General features: G+C 46.5%; 1 protein-coding gene across 19 annotated transcripts in view; it reads right to left on the reverse strand.

The window, feature by feature from the left end:
• Positions 1-22,498, reverse strand: part of LOC119137578 (receptor-type tyrosine-protein phosphatase F-like) — a 115,544-nt gene that overhangs the window by 12,752 nt on the left and 80,294 nt on the right. For 6 of the 19 annotated variants that reach the window (XM_037277003.1, XM_037277004.1, XM_037277005.1 and 3 more), the window contains 12 exons: positions 20,246-20,551; positions 19,383-19,576; positions 15,355-15,381; positions 13,230-13,347; positions 12,545-13,117; positions 11,751-11,851; positions 11,301-11,554; positions 10,661-10,739; positions 9,465-9,689; positions 3,573-3,727; positions 2,520-2,531; positions 74-186 (listed from right to left, as the gene is read on the reverse strand). In XM_037277003.1, the coding sequence (XP_037132898.1) occupies positions 74-186; positions 2,520-2,531; positions 3,573-3,727; positions 9,465-9,689; positions 10,661-10,739; positions 11,301-11,554; positions 11,751-11,851; positions 12,545-13,117; positions 13,230-13,347; positions 15,355-15,381; positions 19,383-19,576; positions 20,246-20,551 (2,157 nt within the window). The remainder of the gene's footprint in view (positions 1-73; positions 187-2,519; positions 2,532-3,572; positions 3,728-9,464; positions 9,690-10,660; positions 10,740-11,300; positions 11,555-11,750; positions 11,852-12,544; positions 13,118-13,229; positions 13,348-15,354; positions 15,382-19,382; positions 19,577-20,245; positions 20,552-22,498) is intronic. The other 13 variants (XM_037277017.1, XM_037277011.1, XM_037277006.1 and 10 more) reach the window with 7 other exon arrangements.

The raw sequence follows: 22,498 nt of genomic DNA on the forward strand, positions 1-22,498 counted from the left end.
CTGAGTTGACACAGCTGTGCGAACGCAACCATATGTTGACGACATGCGGCGAGGGGTGGGGGTTGTTTCCTACCTGGCGTCTGGTAGTTGAGCCGTCTCAACTCCACGGGGTCGGAGGTGTTGGGCAGCAGGGAGTCCTTCACTCCGCCCGAGTGTTCGTCCTTGGGCAGGGGCGACGCTCGCTTCCTGGAGAGAGAAACAAATAACAACAACACGGCATTAAAGGGACGCCCCACCAAGAGGCAGCAATTTATCCACTTAAGTGGAAATGACGAGATGATTGAGAGTGACACTGATTATTTCTCTTTGCAATGAGAACTAGAAAACTGGGTCTGGCAACTTCCCCCTTCTCAACTTAAAGACATGGTTCTATTTCTTGTTGGTTGTGTGTTTCATCAGTTTCATAAATTAGTCTTGAACTTCCCGTATTATGTTTGTGGACGATGTTCCTGAACGTGTTATGGTTTGGCTGAACTTTCTGGTATGATCTTGTTCTCAACTGAACTTCCTGCTTGGACGGCATGACGGAATTTCCTGGAAGGCGAACTGGGTTGCTAGCATAGCTAGCTTAGCCAGACAACGCGCCCAAGCAGAGAGCTAAGGACCAAGATAATGTCCTCGTTAGTCTCGCAGTTAAGGAGATAGAAAAAGCATCATTTTCCTGGAGTGGTCTAGCCACGGTTCAAATATATGACAGCTGCTGTGTGGGAATGCATCCATGTGCATATGTGAGATTTTCACAGTTATGTGTGTGCGGGTGTGCCAACAACACGTTGTGTTTACAGTCTTTCCAGAGTGAGAGGAAAACAGGCGGTTGCTGTAATTAGCTCATCAGCTGGGTGGCACAACGCCGGATAATTGAGACCGGTTTTGCAGCACCTGTGCCGCCTGGTGAAACGGAGCTCGGCTTCGCTCGGCTCAGTCGAGCATAACATTGTCCATCAGGTGTATATGTATTGTAAAGTTGAGACGGTTAGCATCTGTTGACAAGCACGCGCACATACACACAGGCCCTCCGACTGCAAATGGAGACACCCAGTGGAAGTTTCACATCTCACTACACCCCATAAAATGCAGGTTTTTAGGCCTTCTGCTGAGAAGATGTACAGCTGCCTGAACCCGCGCCACCTGTTACGTTAAACGGCGGGGTCTTAAGCTAATGCTAGCAGCGTGACGGGTAATCTACGACAAACATCCCTGAGAGACAGACTGTGTGCGCATTCCCATTTCCATGACCTTCCATCCACATACAATAAAACTAAATATTCTACCTTTGCACACCCTAAAGATGGTAAGCAAAGATTAGTCCTATTGGAACTTTTAGTTTTTTTATTTTTTTAAACTTGGATAATTAAACATGTGCCGTATCTACGTTACCTCGGACCATTATTGCCAATCCAGGTAAACAAATCCAACAGGGTGGTTAAACGCTGGCCTCGAGCCATTTCAATAAGGTTATTCAACGTGAGTGTGACAATCTACTTGTGAGTTGGAATATGTTAAATGTGTGTGTTTGTGCAGTAAGCGGCCTCCTTAATGAGAGCAGAACAAGCCCTTTGTTAAAACTTCTGCCAGGAAGACCAGGTCTCGGCGGATAATGTCAGCTTCAAAGACGGGAACGTTTCTTTTTGCGGCACTTCCCCCCGGCCTGGCATTTACTTGACAATGGGCCATTTTGCAGCCGAGTGCTGCCTTGGCGTATTCGCATATGGGCGGGAGGGACCGCTGGGGTCACATGCCGGCGTTGGATGAATAATGAAGCACAAGACGGGCGAACAGGACAGATGTGATGAGGAACACGGTCGACACATGTGGAACATGCACATGTAAAGCCACACCAAGCTCAAATCGGACACCTCCCGTGACTCACTTTAACCTGGTTCTCAAAGGAAAGCGCCCTGATGTTAAAATGTCAATGCTAAAATTACATTTGTTGGCCTTTGTTAAACAATTTTTAAACACGTAAGTGATGTGTTTTCAGGAAATCACAGAGTGGTAGTGCTTGATCAAAAATGTCAATTTTGAGATTTCTCCAAAAATCAACTTAAGGTCTCCATTTTAATTTTTCACATAAATTCAAATCATAGTCAAAGTTGGTGGAAATAAGTGATTAGCAGACAATGTGCATCGTAACTAAGTAGCCGGTGCTTTTAGCCGACAGTATGTTAGCTAGCGTGCCACAGCAACAACTGCTTTAAAACAACTGACAATAAATGTTTGTCTCCAACACATTGGCATTGAAAGCATCCAGCAACATTTTGGAGTATTTACTATGTTCTGTCACTATTGGTGTTTCTTAAGGCTTTGCTGTTATAAACATATTTTGACCTGATTATCCAAGATGGAGTCTGTTGCGTCTCACGTCTGTTAAAAGCCAACAAATATGACTCGACGCACCAATTTCGAGTCTGCTTTCCCTTCATTTTGTCATAATTTTGCCCGTGAGAGGAAGCAGACTCACAGCGAAGACCGCACGGCACGAATGGAAGACACCACTGATGATGAGTGACAGTACCCACCTCTCCTGTTTGCTGCGTTCATAAAGAAAGGGGAAGGAGAGGGAGGCAAGGGATTAATAGGCAATTATTATCCTCTTGTTTTAATCCAGCTCTTTGAAAATGTCAAGCATGAGATGTTCCGGCAGGCCACTTTTCCACCAACAAGTCCATAGCAGGCTCTGTTTGGCAAACGAGCAGGTAGCAATAACAACCGCTCTGGCGAGAACTCAATTATCGCTTTGTGCGTTTTATTGGCAGCCGAAACAAGAAAAAAAGGGCTCACATCTTGCAGCCCACACTCCCTCCTGTCAATCTGTCGGCACAGAGAAAAGGGCTCCGGCGGAGGCGCAGCGGTGGGCTATCTCGAGGCCTGATATCAAAGCTAGGCGAGTCTCTGAGAGGACTGTGGGGGGGGCGCAGGGTCTGACTGGCCAACAGGTTGGGTTTTCTATACTGTTCTTTTGAAATGTGATGACTCATCAGGATGGGATTATTGTTCAACAGTTGTGAAATGAATCAAGAAAAAAGGCTTTAAACAAACAACACAAAAAACAACTTTCCATTATTTGTATTATTTTAAAATGAACTATAGGCTTATATTTGTCCACCAGATAAGGTAAATAAAATAAAATGTGATGGGTATCTTAAGGCTGAAGTTGTTCCGATGAATGACTTGTTTCAAATGAAAGAAAACAGTCATAATATTTGAACAACAGTTTTTGGCAAAGTTGACATTTTTTGACCTTGGCGATGAGGTGATTAGAGTAGATGTTAAATTTGACCCGATGTAGTGTTTTGTATTAAACTCACTTGTGCGCAATTCCTGTTTGCATTCTTATGGCCAATAAAAGCGTGTGACATCATAGAAACATTCTGGAGACTCAAATTTAAAGCTTGAACCAGTCACAAAAAGACTTTTAGGAATGACGCAAAAAACGGCAAACATTTGAGTTCTGTTAGAAAATCACGCAACCGCGTTCGGTTACTCTTCAACTGTCCAATGAATTAAGCATCACAATAATGACGCTGGGTGGTGATTACGTCACATGCACAAACACAAAGAGAGCCACTTACTTCTTAAAGAGCAGGATGGCTATGACGATACTGATGATGAGCACCACGGCAAACACAGGGCCCAGCACCCACAGCATTTCCGTCTGCTCCGCCCCCTGAACCAGCGACTGCGTGACTTGGATGAGGTCCGAATAAGGACTGGCGGAAAACGTCATCTGTCGGAGGGGGAAAAAAGATCAGTGAGAATCAGGGATCATGTGACATTGGCTACACAAGCAAAGCTGTTCTATGGCTCATCACAGTCAAAACATTCAGGAAGAGTCTTTAAAGGTGGTGTCATGTGACTTTGTGAATGTGTGACATCACCGTGAAAAGGTTTATCATGACTTGTGGTTACGATCAGATAGTTGAGCGTGGTTAAAAAAACATTGCAATTTCCAACGTAACCCCAAACGGAAGCTTTTCTTGGTAGCGTATGTTTTTCTGCCATCTCACATCAGAATGATCCAAGGTAGCCTGATGAGACTCGAGCAGGGCGAGCAAGGGGAGGTGGAAAAATGTCCCCCCTATCTCCGAGTTCCGCTAAGGATAAATGGGGGGCATCAACTCGCCTTCATTAGTGTGCGCGGTGTGACGCTTGAGCGAGAAAATTGTGTGTGTGTGTGGGGGGGGAGATGCTGACGGGGGCGTGTAAATGAGACAACTCCCCGGTCCTTCGTCTTCAAATGGCGGCAAGGAGAAGGAAGATGAGGCAGAGGGGCGAAGGTGTGAGCCGCAGGTACAGCGGGAGAGCGACGCGACAGACGAGAGCGCGGCAAAGCTTCTCATCATTAGAGCTCAGCGTGCTGCTCATTGAACGGCGACGCGGGGACGCCGTTTGGGAAGGGAGGAAGGCCGCGGGTGACAGATCGCGGGCCCTTGCGGGGGAAGTGGCGCTCCCAGCGTGCGGTAGCACCGGCAGGCGGCGGTAATCCGCATCATTAGTGGCACAGCGGCCCGCTCTGCGGCACAAAGGCAGATATTAATTGGAAAGATAAACTGAAATGGGCTCAAAGCCATATATACACTTCTGTTATCGCAACTTGAGGGAGGAAAATGTGCGCAGCGGGTGCGTGAGCTGCGTGAGGGAGAATGTGGACACACACACACGAGAAGTCGAGTGTGAAAGTGAAAAGGTGACAAAAACACTGGAAGGATGCAGCTGAATTATAAAACGATTATTGTAATATCATATTTCTGCCAATAGAGGGTGCCAAAAAATCTTTCCAGGGTGGGACCAAGTCATCAAAGTCTCTGAAGTAAAAAGGCGGTTTCAAACCAAAACTTCCACTTGGCATGAGTTCTTGGGTTCTTAAGGCCTGAGTTAAAAAATAAAATAAAAAGACGATTTTTATTTTAAAGGGAAAAATAATCCTAATCGGCAGAATTGCTGTACCTTGTTGGGCAAGTGCAATTTTATACGAAGACACTCAGTGGCTTTGGACTGAGAAGGCGCTTTAAGGCTTTTAAGTGGCAGCGTAATTACTGCGAGGCATTTGCAAGTTGAACCATAAAGTGGGACTTAGATCACAACACTTAATGCTGTGAAACGTTGATTGGATTTATATGACGGAGTCGCACAGAAAGGTTTACCAGAGCCGCCATGGCCTTCTTGTTTACAAGCTACACGTCAATGAGCTGAAATGGAAAAAGTCTTTATGGCAGTCAGTTCCAAGAATCCAAGAAGTGGAACTTGACTGACTCCACAATGGTCATTTCATTGTGAGCTGCTGTGTTTATCAGATTTTAGCGCCGTTCAATTGGATCATCCACTGCTGTGTCAGATGCCCCAAAAAAAACAAACAGCTGCAGTCATTTGTTACGCCACGGGGTAGTATTTTTAAAAAAAAAAGATTTTTTTTTACCAGGACCACATTATTCTGCCGTACGGTAAAAACAGGAAGCCCTCAGTTGTCTTCCCCGTTTGTGGAGATAATCTGAAGCTCCGGACACCACTCGGAATGCGAAAGGTCTAGCTCTTCTGGTATTTATGATGAGACTGAGTTTCATCTGTGACAGGCCAATCATCGCTTAACTGAACCTTGACAAACAATTTTCAACTGTTTGAATCTTGTTTGCTGCACGCCAGAGACTAACCGTCTTTGTAAAGCTTCGCCGTATCTGGAACTTGATAAGTTATCTTCCCGCGTGAAAGCATTTGTTCACATCAGGCCAAAGACTAATGGTCTTCAAAAGGAACATGCTTTACTGGACTTGTGACAACTTATCTTCAAGAGTATGGAAGATTTTGTTTGTGGCGGAACAAAGACGAATAGTCCTGTTTCTACTTCGCATACGTCATCTGGCCAGGTACTATTTCAAAAAGGTGGCAAATTGGAGGTTCACCTTTGACGTTTAGTCATATCGTGCCGGTACTTTTCACACGGAACAGCAACATTGGGAGAAAAAGGTTGCTTGCACGGGCTGCGTGAAAGGGGCCTGACATGACAAACTGTTATTAGCATTTTGGGCTAATAAACTGTTCATTAGCATTCTACTCATAACCTGGGTAGAAAGTGCTTATCAGAGTGGATGCTACCAAAGTGTCTGAGTCTATTCAGAGGAACTCGAAGAACTGCAAACGCAGCTTGTTGGTGATTTATGGATGTGCATGCATGAAACATCGGGCGAGTAGTAACTCCTACACTGAACTAGCAGCTGACGAAAGCTGGCAGCGAGCAAGGAGACATCGAGAGTAAGAGATGTTCTGCTACTTGCACTATATCCAGTCTGTGATCTGGCCCGTGGGCTACATAACCACCCCGCACTCGCCCTCCCCTCCACCACCGCTGCCATCCCTGGAGCTCCCAATCCGCAGTGCGCAGGGAAAAATACCAACACATTTGTTTCGACTCGCTGTTGACCCCGCGAGCCTCTTGTCTTTCCCAAAGTGGCTTAAATAAGCCGAAGGGGGGAGGACAAGGGGGGGGGGGGGGGGTGAAAACAAACATGCATGCAAAGACGGCCATTATGTGTCTCTTGCTGCCTCCCCCAAGGGAAGCCCACGCTCTGCTCCTCAGCAGAGCGTGACAGCCGCCAGAGAGGCGAGGGGAAGTTGCTGAAGAGACACAAAATGGAAGTTGGGGAATGATCGTGTGCCTCTTTCAAACCAAGCATCAGAGGCGGCGAACGTCCGAGCGCGCCTTCGCGCGGCCGTTGCGACTCAACGCATTCAGACAATTTGTTGCATGGCTTGCTTTTGACACAAAAAAAAAAAAATCAATCTTGTCGCAAGCATATTCTGTAATCTTAAAGCCTTTTATTTCTAATGTTCTGAGTTTTAATGTTCTGGGTTCCTAGCATGTGCTATATGTACGGTTTAAACGATGAATGCAATCAAGGAAATTGTTTTTTTTTTCTCGTTCTTTATTCTACTATTTTTGATATAATACACAAATGTACAAGACATTTGACTCCAGCCTGGTGTGCCCGCGGCGCTCATCACAGGCTGCTTAGGACGAGCGGCCTCCCTCTTCTTTCCCGCCTTCTCCGTGGCACATCACACAGTATTTCATGCTAGCTCCCCTCCCTCGCGCGCCTCTCGTATTAAATGATACTGTTTATACACAGCAGCATCTATCATCCCATTTCACACTTCCCCAGGCTTGTTTATCCGCCTCAGGTTCTAGAGCGACGTTAAGACGGCAGTGGCGGCGCGCTACTCCCTCTCTCTTCCTTCCCTACATTCCCGTCGTCTCCGAGCTCGGCCGCTCGCACCCGCAAATGGACGAAGGCTTCTTAAAAGTCGGGCGCTGGCCTTTGATCGAGGGGAAAAAGCGGCGACGTCGTTTGTAGTCCAGTAAAGAATTGTTTTTACAGTCAACAAATTCCCGCTGAGTCGCTCGCAGAGGGGCTTCTGTGATGCAATCAGCGAGAGCCGCCTCGTAATCACCACCAGGACCAGCGCAATAAGTAACTGTGCTTACAGTACAGCGTATACCGTTATTAGATTCTTTTCAAGGCGATGAAAAACAAATTCCGTGTGAGTTTTGACGCAGTATGCCGCAACCCACAGATTTTTTATTTTTTTTGTCAAAGATTTGGACTGACGGTTCAGTGAGGGGACAAGCTCTGTAGTTGTGCTTCTGTTCTGCCGGGGAAAAAATAATCTCATTTTCAATGCCAGTTCCGGTCCGACTCCAAATATAATTAAGTGTAGATCCACTATGAGTAATGACTTCTGCTAATCCCAAACCGCGTGACGCACGTAAACACACGTGCGAACTTAAGGGTGAGTTTTGCGGTACTTTGTTTGCATATTAAGCGCAATGCATGAAAATGTCTTATGTGGATGTGACTGAGGAATTATTTGTGTTTACTCGCAGTGTTAATTAGAACAAAATAACAACAGGCTGATCAAATTCACACTGAGCGTAAATGGAATTCGTAGGTGACAAACGCGTGTCCGGGTGTGTTGAAGACATTAGCCGAGCTGTCAATAAGCACGCTGCGCTTCGTAGCTAAATGTCTGCGACTGAAGCGGGCGATTAAAGGTGGAGGCACGCCTCACGCTTGAGGGCGGTTGGCAGAGAAAGACACAAATATTGAATCCCATTAAACGCGGCCGAGCATGTCCGACAGGCGTCGAGCGGCGTCGGGGACAGCTGGCCGGCATCCCGCTTTAAGTCAAGCGGATCGCGGCTCGCGCCACAGCCTCGCTCGCACCTTTTGTCTTTCCTTCTTGGCTCTTCCTTTATTCATACACAGGAACCAAGGGAGGCTTTTATTCCTCACATTTAACATTTCAATCAACATTCTCCTGCTCTATCTTCAACGGTGTTGTGTCTTCAAGGTGAGAAAATTCAGTGGCCTAGCACCTCCTTGCCCACTACACTGAGTCTCCCATACACTTTTTTTCTCTCCCTTTTCACAGTGGAGGCGGACTGGGAGGGGGGATATTTAAAGCAGCGTTTCAAGGGAATCTGGGCTGCTTTACAGGCTCCTTAGGCCCCCTGTGACCGGGCCCTCATCTGCCTCTTAACTCCAGCTGTGCTAATCAATCTCTTCTGCTCTCGTCACGGTGGTGAAAGAGACCCGTGGAAAAGGCAGAGAGGAGATGGAGGTGAAGACGCGCCGATTTGCAGGGCTCTGTTGGCTTTCTCATCGCCTTTGCAGCTCAAAGTGTGCAAAGTCGGACAAACTACAACGCAGCTTGTTCTTTTATGTACCGAACCGTGACTTTTGGCTTTCCGTGACAGCCGTACAATACTTTTTACACGGGCTGAAAATGCAGCAACAAGCCCTGATTTGCACTCACTGCCTTAGAGGAGCGGCGGCGGCGACTACTAAATATGCATGCGTGGAGACGAGCGGCAGCCCAAAGCAATCGCCGGCGCTCTTTTTGATGTGTCCACTTAAAAAGCCAAAGCGTCTTGTTTCTCAGTATTGTAAGGAGCTTTGCGAAAAGCCACATCTCTCAGGACTGGAAGGGGCCAGATGGGGCTGGGTTGCGCGGCGGGGTGGGGCGGGGCGGACTTAGAGGGACAAGCCGCAATGACTTTTAGAGGCGGCTGTATTAAAGGCTAAGTGGCAATAAAAACAAGCGCGATTTGGCTCTCCATTGCTGCCTATTCTGGACACGCTTTAGCGGCGGCGTACTTAGAGCCTGGGGATGGGCGATAAACTTAAATAGTTTGTCAGACGCGAGATGTGGCGAGCGCGAGCGGGGTCGACTCCTTTTTAATTTGGCGAGTTGAGGCGGAGGGCTTTCGGTCTGAAATTGAAAAAAAAAACCTAGTTCTACTGACAATGTCATCAACAAGTTGTCTTTGCCATCTAGAATTTATCATCGGGGGATTGATCGGAGCAGGCGGTGCTTAACCCTTAGCAAATCATTCGAATGCACAAATAGTCTATGGTAATCTTTGAATCTGCTAGAATTATACATTAATTGCGTGTGTGGCTGCGACTTACGTAATTGGAGGCGCTGTCAGTGCCTTCGTATCGCAGGACGGCCAGCACGAAGCAAACATATTCCTGCCCGCTGGTCAGCGGTTTGTTGTAGAAGCCGTTGTAGCGCTTCTCGTCACCCAGCGTGAAAGTGGGCGGCAGCGCGGCCAGCTTGGCGGCAATGTACGGCTTGGACGAGTCCAGGTGACGCCGCCGCCTCAGTGCGGGGCCTTCGCTCGATTTCAGCAGCTGCGGAAAAAACTGTATTGTTCAGTGGGAAAAAAAAAACGAGCCACAGACTGATGGGTTTGATTAGTCTTCTTCAAACTGTTCAGAGTTGCATTTTTTTTTTTTTTTTTTTTTAAATCTGGTATTTATTGACCTGTAAAATTACGAGTAGTAATATTTTCATAGTAGTGCTATTATTATTCGAATTTAAATCATTGTGTTTTATGGTTGTAGTTGTTGTTAGTGCTTTAGAAAATGAACCTCAAAAGCTGGTGAGTGAGCCATCTGCAGAGCACTGCGGCGGCGGCAGCGGCGGCATTTTGTTTAGTGTCAAGCGCTGCTCCAGATGCGACGTTATTAAATGATGATGTCGCAGAGAGGAGACAATGGGCCCGCTCGCTCTCTGTTTAATGACTCAAGGAGCCCGCTCTCTTTCTCTACCAGCCTTGTGCTTTATTTAAATACGCTGCTATTAATATTCTCGCCGTTGTTAGGCTTCAGTTCCCACGTGGGACGGGAAAACCTTTATTAAAAGAAATGATAAAGAAGTCATGAAGACTATATCTGTGGGTTTAAGGCGACCGAGCCTTTTTAAAAGCACTTTTGATCAAATCCAAGACTTCTGATTGGCTCAAAATTATATGACAATATATTTTAAAATCCAATGTATGGATGCATTTATTTATTTATTTAATCTATTTATCCATCCATTCATCCAAATTAATTGAATGTACTTCATAATTCATTTTGCAATATTTCTTTTCTTTATTGTGTTTCTAAGGTGTACTGAGCAGATGGGCCCTGTCTGCAGACCTGGCATGCAATAATTAGTCACGCCCCCCCTACGCTGGACCACCTCCATCGTGCTCAAGCCCAGGAGAGCAGTGGGGATAATTGGTAACAAGCGGACACTTCCCGCCCAGTCGGAGTTAATGGTGACCTTTCTCCTGCCACGTAACGTGCCAATCGCTCACCGGCTGGCTGATACTCACCTCATCCAGGTCCATCTCATCCGGATTCTTCCAGCGCCGGCCTGACTGGGACATGGGCAGAACGACAATGTAGTACCACCTGGCAAAAAAAAAAAAGAAGAAAATTCATATCCAGAACAAACTTGAAGGCCGGAAAAGAGTAGAACATCAGGAGATTCGAATTTTCTTAAAAATCTGCCCCAAATAAACAAAACACCCACACACCCACACAGCCAGACGAGCCTGGAGCTTCGGAACGCCCACAGGACTCCAGAGGTTAATCGTACGCCCCGTGTGAGTAAGCTCTAATTGCTGTCATTAGCGAGCCCTCAAACTGAGACAAAAGTGAGGCTTTTGGCACAGTTGGGAATTGCAATCAATCAATATTTTGGGGGAGGAAGACATCTTCCATGCATTACGATATCTACAGCCTCTCTTACACGCAGACGCTAAAAAACAGAAGACAACGAGAACGGTGCAGTTGAAATCGATTGAGTGCCTTGAGAATGAAATGAGCTGGATGAATGAGAATGTTTTTCCACCAAACACTGCTCCTGGGTGCTTTCATAGTGCTTACACATAGCACGTTGCAATCAGACAATAAAAAAAGTAACTCTTGTCTTGAAAAGACAAGCTTTGCCAATCCATTCATTCCACTGACCTGACACGCGTGGTGGTCTGCACTTTGGGCAAATTGATGGCCATCTTGCCACCCTGCGCCTGATGGGCGGTGTACAAGGGCTTGGTCTTGATAAGGTCGGGAGCGGTGCGGATGGACACCTGCTGCTGCAGACCACCGGCAATGTTGCCGCGGCTGGTTAGCACAAATGAGTAGTTGGTGTCGGGCTGCAGCTGTGTGATCAACTTGCGCTTCAGGTTGCCCTGCACCTCCACACTCTGCTGGTTGTACAGGATCTGAAGCGGGGACGCAGAGTTAGCAAACAGGGCTAATGCTAAAGACCGCTAGTTGGGTAAACACAAGCTAATTCATAACAGCAGTCACTTTTATTTAATTGAAATAAGTGGAATGATCCACAAATTTCAAAAATAAAATAAAATTCTTTGCGCCATCAATTAGCGGTCAAAAATCCTTGACCTGGTGGACACTCACCTTAAAAGGCACTTGGGACTTGTAGTTGGGTGGCAAATCCCAGGTGAGGAGCACTGACGTCTTCATGACTGCTTTGACACCAAAGTTCAAGGTGGGAAAATCTGCAGGCAAAGAAACCCTTTGATTAACACGTTTGGTCCACCAGTCGCAATGTGAAAGAAGAATCTTCTCGATGGGCAAAGTCACATGAGCGTAGCGCCCAAATAAAAATGTCTAGCATGACTTTATATAACGATAAAAAGCACGACGATGTACCGCGTATGTGACAGCAGGGAGGATGTTGTGACTGCAGCGTGTAATGAGATTAGTAGGCCATAAATCAATAAACACACACACAGACACACACACACACACACACACACACACACACACACACACACACACACACACACACACACACCGTCTCGATGAGGAAGGCACGCTACTGATGTGGGAGGGAAAAAAAAAAGACAGGCAGGGGGAAAAAAGGAACGACAAGCTGACAAGCAGAGGACGTGATGTTCACACGTTGTGCATGCGAATACTGAACCTCGTTTTTTTTTGTCACTAATGATCGTTCGTTTAAGGCTTTGATTTTCCCAAGCTTGTGTTTTGGTGGACATCAAAGACGATATCGTGTTCAATTAATCTAATGTATGTATTCCGGGGAAAGATCAAACACAGCTTACATTCAACTAAACCTTTGATCAAAGACCTGTCGTAGGGTCGACTATATTTATTTAAACTTTCACTTGTTTCCTGGGTTTGGTCATGTGACGTTTGCTTAGTTGACTTTTGATTGCTCGGATTCATACCGTTGGACATGGTCCTGCTCTGGATGCTGGGGCTCAAGGGCCCCCCACCCTTGCTGGTGAACGCCTGCACGCGGATGTCGTAGGTGGTGTCCGGGTTCAGGCCCCCGACGGTCATGCGCGGGTCGGCTGTGCGATTGGTGCTGTTCTGCTGGCTGTTGATGTCCCGGTAGACCACCACGTAGTAGACGATCTTGCCGTTCCTCTCGGCCAACAGCGGCGGGTCCCACGTCAGCTGGGTGCTGGACTGGGTCAGGCCCGTCACCTGCAGGTTCAACGGGAAGCCCGAGGGCACGTCCTCGGGGGTGCCGATCTCCTTGGTGTAGGCTTCGCCAACGCCGGCGCGATTGCGGGCGCTGAGGCGGAAGATGTAGGTGGCGCCCTTGTGCAGCCCCGTCACCGTGTAGTGGTCGTCGGCGCTGCGCAGCTCGCGTGACGTGTACGTGTCGTCGTCGGTGCGCTTATACTGCAGCTGGTAACCCATCAGCTCGCCCACCATGTCTTTAGGGGGCTGCCATTGGATAAGCGCCGTGTTGCCCATGGTGGCACTGATCATCATGGTGGGCTTGCCGGGCACTGGAATCATCAACACACAGTGCTACGTTATTGGCTAGAACTGCTTAGAGTGGTATTCAAGTAAGTATCCTAAAATAACATCAGAACCGATCCGTGAGGAACACTCACTCACCTGCTCCAGTGGTGGTGACCAATTTGGGTTTGCAACGAGGTCCGTCTCCCCTGGTGGTGTACGCCGCCACAGCGATCGAGTAGGTGGTCTCAGATTGCAGTCCGGTAATGACGGCCTCCTGCAATGTGGCGACATTTACAAAAGCCCAAATTACTAACAAACGCACACACAGGCCTTCTCAGACGCTCGGCCAGAAAAACAAATCGACATCCACTGGGTGTTCTGGTCCGATCTGTTACCAAACCAAGTCCAATAAAAAAAACATTTGGAATCTTTCAAAAGGCACACAAGTTGGACTAGGAACTTTTCTTGGGCAAGAAAAACTCCCATGTCCAATTACAAGGCACACTCCAAACCCCATCAACCAGCTTGTCCGTGTTCATGCCGGCTGCAAGGAAGACCACGAGAGTCTGAACTCATTTAAGACACAGGGACGGCGGGCAGTCTATTGATTGATGTTAAGAATTCCGCAACGCATCGACATGAATGACCTGGTGTGAGCACTTGGTAAAGCGTCTCACGTCCTTGGGGCTTTTGTCATCAAAATGACTTGACAACAGTAGTTAAATGCGCAGCCCGACTAAAAAAAAAATTTATATTTGGACGTTTTGATGACGGTAACGCCAGTGGTGGTCTTCCTATACGAGTACACAAGAACACGGACATGCTTGTATAGAACAGTGGTACAGCAAACAGGCGGGAAAATTACACTCCAACAAAAAAAAAACCCACAAATTACATTTGCATTATAAGTCCTCGGTGATGTCTTGCAAAACAACATCTTTGACGGCTGTTTGTTATTTGCGACAGCGCTCCGATGAATTCTCCGACACGGGAACGGTAAGCACGGAGCCGAGGTAATTTAACGGCATGAAAAGGTCGACGTGTGACAGCAACATAGAACAGCGAGCTGTCGTCGACATGAAAGGCCGCTGCTGATTTCGGAGATGATAAAACGCACCGATGGACAACGGGTTAGCTTTTTAGTGACGTGTTCCGACGGCGGGAAAATAGCACATGCCAAACGTGACATGAAATGGCCGCCTCTGGTGATTAGACGGCCGTTCAGACATCAGTGAGCATCTGAGCTTGCGCTAAATATAGACGAGAGGGAGGGGCTCGTCGATGACAGCCGTGAGAAATCCAATTTGACAGTAATAAATCATCTGACGCTTTTATTAAGCTGGGTTTGTTATGTCACGGCTACGTCGTCTTGGGAATCAATTGAAGGTAGCGAGCAATGGAGAAAGATGCTAGTTTGCATTCGGCGTGGGCTGCCGGCTCTCAAATCAAATCGGATGCTCCATTGGTCGAAATATTCCCACCAAAATATTCAAGGCTAAAATTATGCATACAGGTTTGGACCCAACTAGTTTGCTGCCTGGACATGCTGTCTTTGGAATCAAAACATTACATTTTGGGGGTTATCCTGAACATATAATAACATTGACACTAATTTGCCTTCTTTTCCAATTGCAAAAACAGCCCAACTAGTTTGCTGCCTGAATGGACTGTCTTATGGAAAAGACAGAATGCAAACCAGCTGGGCCTGAATGAATTAAATTTGGGCCCTAAGTGTATATACAGCAATAGTTACACTAATTGACTTGAATTTCACTGCCAGTCTAGTCATGTTGATAACTAGACGGGCCTGAACTACAGTCACTGTATATGAACATGAATAGTTTCCCTTTGAACTCTAAATACAGTAATAGAGCAATTTGTCTTTTGCTTCAATTTAAATGGCTGAACTGAATAATGATGTTTTGACATCAATGACGGCCCATTTAGGCAGCAAACGTGTTGGGCCCGCACTAATTGTCAATAGGCTATTTTTATTACTTCTGTGCTTTTGTCTAAATAAGTCAAGTATTCTTTGAATAACATTTAGTAGTTTCTACCATCCGAAAACTCATTTCCTCTCAAATTCCCGAAAGCGCCTGTCCTAAATCTCTCGCTGTGGTTGTAATGCAGAAAGTGAGAGCACAAATCAAATGCATTTAAGGCATGGCACGCACACCATCACACATTTAGCCCAAACACACAATAAACACCCCCAAACTGCAGATTGGGACCCTGTTAAAAAAAAAGAAAAAACCCAGCAGCACACATGAGGCTTACTCACATGCTCGGTGAACTCCGTAATATTGAACTGATGGGAGAGAAGACACACAGGACACGGGGTGGGGTGCACGGAGGGGGAGGAGAATGAGTCAAGAGGCAACACAACAGACACGGGAAAAAAAGCACTTGGACTTTTTTTCCATCGCAAGACAGATGAATGTAGGTGTTGTGCAGAGGAAGCGGCACGGAGAGAGAGAGAGAGAGAGAGAGAGAGAGAGAGAGAGAGAGCGTGATGAAGGAGAGGCAGTAAAAAAAAAAAGTTGAATGTGTGTCGTCAAGGTCGGGAATGATTGTGAAACTTTCTGGTGTTATGATGCACTGCCTTGTTTTGCCATCTGCCTATCAATCTTAAGAAAGCATTTTCCCACACATCTTCATTAACCGGAACCACAGTGGACGTTTCATGGAGGAAAGTGTTTCCCTCACACCCTTTTTTCTATTCATTACATTTCAATATGTTTCCCAATGTTCACCTTTGTTCGCCCCGGGAGGTTCCCGGGGGGTCGCGAAAGCCCATTTCCTGCTGCCGGCTCCGACGCTGAGCGTGAAATCTTATTACCGGCGCCACTGTACTTGTGCCCCGACATCAAAACTCCTCCGTGCGGAATGCAAACGCTTGCCATTTACCGGCAACTAGCTGCGGAGTTCAGCAACTCGTGGGCCAAGTTCACTGATGGGCGCCGTCGGGTAGGTCATGGTAAGGACTTGGCGAAGGATTAAGAATGCTTGGGGGGTTGGCATGATTTAACGAGAGCAAACGTACTGCTGAGTAAAATGGCGGAGCAGTGCGATTTTGACTGACTAAAGAATGAGATGAAGCCAAAGATTACCGGCCCAACCGGTTAGCTGACTATTTGAGATGTCATTGAAATATTAACAGAATGTAAGCTGGCGTATTAACTGTCAAACCCAAAGTGGCTCATACTATTTACTGTACCCACTTTAAGCAATCAAAATATCAACTCTCAGTTGCTTCATTTTTTTTCTTTTTAGCTTCCCGTCACATCTTTGAATCTTTTCTTGCTTAAACTCTTTGCAAGACGTATAAATTACCCCGGCACACATTTCGATTTCCAACACCACGGCGAGCCGGTAAGTGTCAATGTCGCGGACGAATGCAAATGTGATGACACGGGCTGAGATTCGTGGCTATCAAAATGAGAACGAGGTGGCGGCGGCGGCGTGACGAGTGAGGTGGAAGAGAAGGAGCTGTCATGAGTGATGGAGTGAAACGGGCTGAGGTGCTCTTTTTTTTTTCTATTTCTATTCAACTCCTATCTGAGGCAGTGAAGCGAAACACACTCTCACAATCACGCGCACACGGGCAAGAGCCAGCACAAACATGCGTGAAGTGCGCAAACGCATGAATGGTCAAGCAAAATGGAGCTGAAAAGGCGGGCGCGGAATGTAGGCAAACATGGGCAGTAAGTGTAGAGAAACAGACGGGCTGACGCATTCATCCACAAAGCGCGCCACTTTCCGATGGCTGTCACTGATAAACGTATGATAAAGCGCAATGCTGCGCCTGCCAATTCTAATTTAGTTTACCGCCCGGGTTGAGAGCACTTTGATAAACTCTCCCTCCAAGATTGTGTTTGTCCGTCCGTATTTTGCTTTAAAGTCTTGAGATACTTTGCGTGACCTGACTTATGAGTTTGTTAGCTTAAGGCTAACAACAATGCAAAATGCCTTTGACGTGATTTTGTTAGGAACAGTTGGAATGAATGGTGGAGCAACACATGTAGACAGATGCAATAATCACAAATATGTCATTCTTCAGCCGCTACAAAAATGACATTAACATTAGCACATCAGATTAATTTTTATCATTCGTTGTCAACTGTTGTGGGCCAGCTCGAACAAAGTGGAGACTGTGGAACATAGTACATAGTGCCACCAGACTTGAATCACAGGGTCACTTGACGATAGCATGCATTTTTATTTCTAGCTTTATCACACTCGGAACACGAGCTGGCCTTTCTGCTCATAAAAAAAAGTGCTAGCGAGAAGAACCAAGTAGGCACTGCACGGTGGAAAAGGGACTTTTATCACAGGTAATAATTGCCTAAAGGTCACGAGAAGTGCAAAGGAGAGGTCTGTCACGGTCGCAAAAAAAGAGGTCGATAGCACGGCACAGTAAGCGCTGGGCTCTTAGTTTAAAATTAGCATGGAAAATCAGGGTGCTGTGTGGGCTGCGGATTGAAAAGAGGTGCTTGCAGCACCCACACACGCACACAGCAGTCCTTGTAGCATTGCGGCTAAGCGTGAGGAGGCGAGCGGCAGCCAAAGATAAGAGCATAGGGAGAGGTGATAGCGACGCAGACGGAATTGCCCGTCCGATCACAATAAGGTTTGGTTGACAAGGCAGAGAATGTTTTGTCTCTTATGTTTGGTTCTTCGGTCCACCAAAACTGTTCTCGGGTCAATGTGACCTGCGCTCAAGTGTATACATGGAACATTTCTGCTTTACTGTATACTTTAAATTTATATACATGTAAATTATTGAAGGTAAAGTAATTACATGATCATTTTCAATTTACTCAGAAAATATATTATAAAAAGAAAGCAAAGTACCCTAATTTTAAGAACGCAAAATATAACGTACAAATCGTGTCAATTAAAACAATATTTTTTGTGACAAAATAAAAAACTAATTATGCACAATAAAATGAGTCAGTTTGACCTGTAAAGTGTGCTTTTTTAATTAGTCCTAGCCGATGACTTGTGTTATGTGTCAACACAGTTGCAGTTAGGGAGGGCAATAACTACGTGGGGGCGAGACGCTTGGGCGAGAAAACGGCCGTTGGAGTTTTTGGCTGGCTGTGTGGTCCTTCCCTCCGTTGACGTCTGGGGCAGGCCCGTGCAGGTCGCCCGCTCTAAATGACTAAATCGAGGGGAACCGACTTGCACGCAAAGGAATGACGCAAAAGAAAAAAGGACACAGAAGGCAAGAGAGAGAAATGCCCGAGGCGGGAACAACAGGTTTTTAGAGAGAGCGAGAAAGTAAGTGAGACAGGCGTCGTCAAGACTGACTCCAGTGGCAATTTGTGAGATGTGTTAATTGTGCGGAGCTGGCACAAAGCCCAGCTGTCAGGCACGAAAGCTCGAGGTCACATCGAGTTCAACCGGGCAAGTTTACGCACAGGCAAGAAGATACCATCTTATTTGCGGCTCAAACTAAAAATGGTACGAGTTGAATGTAGTCATCGTATTCTCTGCGTGTAAAAAATATTGATATGATCAAGATAACAGGTTTGATGGAATGGAACGATAATTATTAAACGTTTAATGTGACAGTAACGATGCGAGTATAAACATTGATATTGTGAGGTCTTTTCTCTTCCAGTATTCAAATATCACCATAAAAAAAGATTGAAATTACGTATTGCATAACTAAAAATGATAAAACCTTCACTGTAGGTGACTGCGAAGAATATTAAGTTCCTATCTGATTCCCTAAGCCTGCAATTTATCCAGGCAAACAAAGCCTTTGCACTTAACCCCCAGCTGCCCTGCAACTAATGATGCTAATTTTATGCCGACATCTGTCCACACCAACAATTTTCATTCCGCCTTTGACAAAAGGATGTCCTATGGTGAAAAAGGATCCGACATACTCGGCTGACCTTGGCGCCGCGCGATGGGGTGAAGACGGCGGGATATTTACGATTGTTAATGAGGGTTAATAGACCCCTCGCTCAAGGGCGCGCCAGTGTGTATTTGCCGCCCAAGCAGACCGCTAACCCGAAACGCGGGCCAGCGAGAGACAGTGTGAAAAATGAGATGTTTTTTCAGAGGCGGGCGAGGGCGGTGCGCCAATGCGTGTTCCCATTAATGTTTGCGGCCGGCAGGACAAACAGAGTTGATATTTTATTGGCTTCTTGAGATAATCATCACACTGTGAATAGGGAAGATCGTGGTGTAAGATGTGATACGAAGGGGGAAAAAAAGGCATCTTCAGTAGTAGCGAAGAGAGTGAAAGCGGCAGAGAATTAACCATGAAAAAAGTAGACATGACACATAAGCTACCTGCTCCTCCGCTAAGACCACGTCAAGGATGTTGGGCTGCCCGCGTGGCTCGCCGTTCTCCACCAGCGTGTAGGCCACCTGGTAGCCTCGGATCTGGCCGTGCTGCTTGCTCTGCAGCGGCGGTTTCCAGGTCACGCGGATAGCGGTGGAGTTGACCGCCTCGGCCTCAAGCTTCCGGGGCGGCGCTCCTGGCACTGGGAAACAAAAACAAAGTGGAGAAAATGCTGAGTCGCGATTTGCACGGAGCTTTGATGAAAGAAACGACTGATTAAAAAAAAAAAAAGCAGTGTTGGCGGTGGATCAAGATCAACTTTGGACCGGCAAGAATGTGGGCCAGTGTGTGGGTGCGGTGACGGCGTGAAAATGAGCTGAACTTCAAAAAAGATTCATTAAAGGCTGATTTCTCTGAGGAGTAGCAAACAAATGAAGAAGAAGAGGGAGCAAGGGAGTGCTGTGCTCCACTTAAGAACCTGGATGGGGTGTGCAAACAGTGAGCGAGGGAAGTGACAAAGAGGCAAGTCCCGAGGTGATGTCTGAGACATAACCTGCAATACATTCTAAAAAGTTGAAACAAGGAGGAAAAAGGGGAGAGAAAAAGAAGCTTTCATTTGTTATTAATCAACAAACAAGACACAAAGCAGAAGAAAGGGGGAGCAGAAGCCAAGTCTTGCATTTTATTTGCATCAACCGCTTGTAATTTTGTCACAGTAGATTTTTCTGTACTTGAGTATTTAGATTTTGGGTTTTCTTATACTAAGGCAGACAAAACAGGGACAGCGGCTCAGCTCACTTTTTTCTATTTTTAAATGGACTATATAGAGCGCAGAGTGTGAGTACGTTTGCCATCTCTGGCGTCAACCTACCATCCGGTTGGGTTTTCATCCTCACCGGGGCGCTCTCGGGGCCCGGCCCCGCTTTGGTGTGAGCGCGCACCCACACCTGATACTCAGTCCAGCGCTCCAGGTCCTGGATGACGTAGACTGAGGCGGCGGCGCCAATGCCGCTCACCTCGTGGCGCTCTGTGTCCTCGCCGCTCAGCGCTTGGTAGCTGACCGTGTAGCTCACGATGACGCCGTGGCGGCGGCCGGCCGGCGGGGCCGCCCAACTCACCTTGAGGCTGGTGGAGCTGAGGCTGACCAGGTGCACGTCCTGGGGAGGAGCCGAGGGGGCTGTGTGTGGGGTGGGGGGAGCACAACCACAAGGGAGGGGGATGGGGGGGTAGGGGTGGATCAAGCAGACGTAAAATAAAAACTAAAAGACAAGCAAACTGAAGGCAAAAAAATGGAAGCTTTTTGTGATCTGAGTTGGAAATTGACAAAAGTATTGGGACACTTAAATATTGAGCCTCAACCAAGTCCGAAAGGAGTCAACAAATCAATAATTCAACACAATCAGTGTCACGTTGTCTTGCTGGCCCATCCCGCATCCCTTTTATCGGACTTCGTCTGAAGGACTGGGAAGAGAAAGAAACCTTGCCCAAAATGGTGACCCGAAACATCAGGAAACTGATCTGTCCCAATACATTTGTCCATTGTTCGCCGAGCAATTTAAGCAATACAAATACAAAGAGCTTCCTCTGACACTAAGATGCAACCTCTGGACTGAGAGTTTTGCTCTACTTTCCCAACGGGTGTGTGGCGGCACTTCATAAAACACGCGGGAGCATGAAACAATGACAACTGAATATAAAATATCCCAGAGATTTTTACAGGTCACTGTTTTCATAAAGATGTAATTTGCCCTGAATTGCTATCTCCCTCCCGCTGCTCCCACGACGACGTGAGCAAACAACCGCGCCGAGGTGCGAACAAGTGTCAAGCGATGTTTGCACGTCGTCGCCCGAGAAGCGGCGTCGCGGTGGCGGGGATTTTCTTCAGCCGCAACTCATCAGTCTTTCGGGCTGATTAACAGCAACAGAGTGAGACGGTGCCAATGGTCCCAAGTCCAGAGGTATGCATTGTAACACAACGGCATGCATCTATATCTCTATCTTCATCGCAACACGTGTTCAACACCACAAAGGGGAAATAAAATGGGATATAAAGCGAGCATGCCTATGAAATGTCCTTGGTAAGATGCGGCGGCGCGCTGAACAGTGAGCTCCAAATGAGAAGCTGATACACTAATTAACCCCGAGGGACATGTTGTGCCGTTCACCTTTTTTGGCAAGCTATTTTGGCCCTGTTGAATGAGAACTGGTTGAATAGGCCCAAGGAAATTCTTTCAGAATCAAATTTTGCTTGTCTTTTGTGCCTCAAATTAGCCTAAAATGGCAACGCGACAGAAAGCACGTTCGGTCCTGGTGAGGAAAATACGGTCTAATGAATAAATGCGCCTTTTGATTGACATTTTCCTTGAAATACACCTCTGCAATTGGGCATGTTGATTCAATTTTGCACTCTTAAATTGGCCCTGATCTAATTTCGCCTCATCCAAATTTTCACACCTGTTTTCAGCAAGGCTGCATCGTCATTGATGTCGCTTTTAAAACGTATCTCACTTGCCCCAATGCTGCTACTTTGACCTCATTCAAACATGCGGCGACGCTTTATTCCGTCTTGCAACTCGACTCAAAAGTGTGTCGCCACTGATGTTTGAAAACAGCGTGTACAAATGTCAGCTTTTCTCAATATCCATCAAATATGAATTGTCTTTTTGGGGATTTTAAATCTTTGATGCCACACATGAAAGACACCAAGTGCGCACTTCGTGTTAGTTCAACCAAAACCTAATTTACATTTAATATGTAAAAGTCACCATCTTTTTTTGCATGTGAATTGTTTTTTGTATTAAATCTACCACAACCAAAAAGGAATGCTTAAATTGAATGCTGCCACACGTTTGGGTTTAACAATAATAGTAAGAAGCAAATACTTCTTAAAGCTAACCATATGTTGGCAAAGTAATTTTGGTACCTCTCAAGTGTTAAAGTCAATTGAGCATAACAGAAATAGCTTCTGTATAACATTTAGGCGTTCAAATCCTTCTCGTATTATTCTCTTGACAAAGGTTGAATCAGGAAAATACACGTGCCTCCGGGGCGTAAAAAAGCAAGTGTTGGAAAAAGACCACGCATGAAACCAAGATCAAATTAAAGATGAAGTAGTCTTGACTTT

Source organism: Syngnathus acus, chromosome 17, assembly GCF_901709675.1.
Source record: "Syngnathus acus chromosome 17, fSynAcu1.2, whole genome shotgun sequence".
In the NCBI taxonomy this organism is placed as follows: domain Eukaryota; kingdom Metazoa; phylum Chordata; class Actinopteri; order Syngnathiformes; family Syngnathidae; genus Syngnathus; species Syngnathus acus.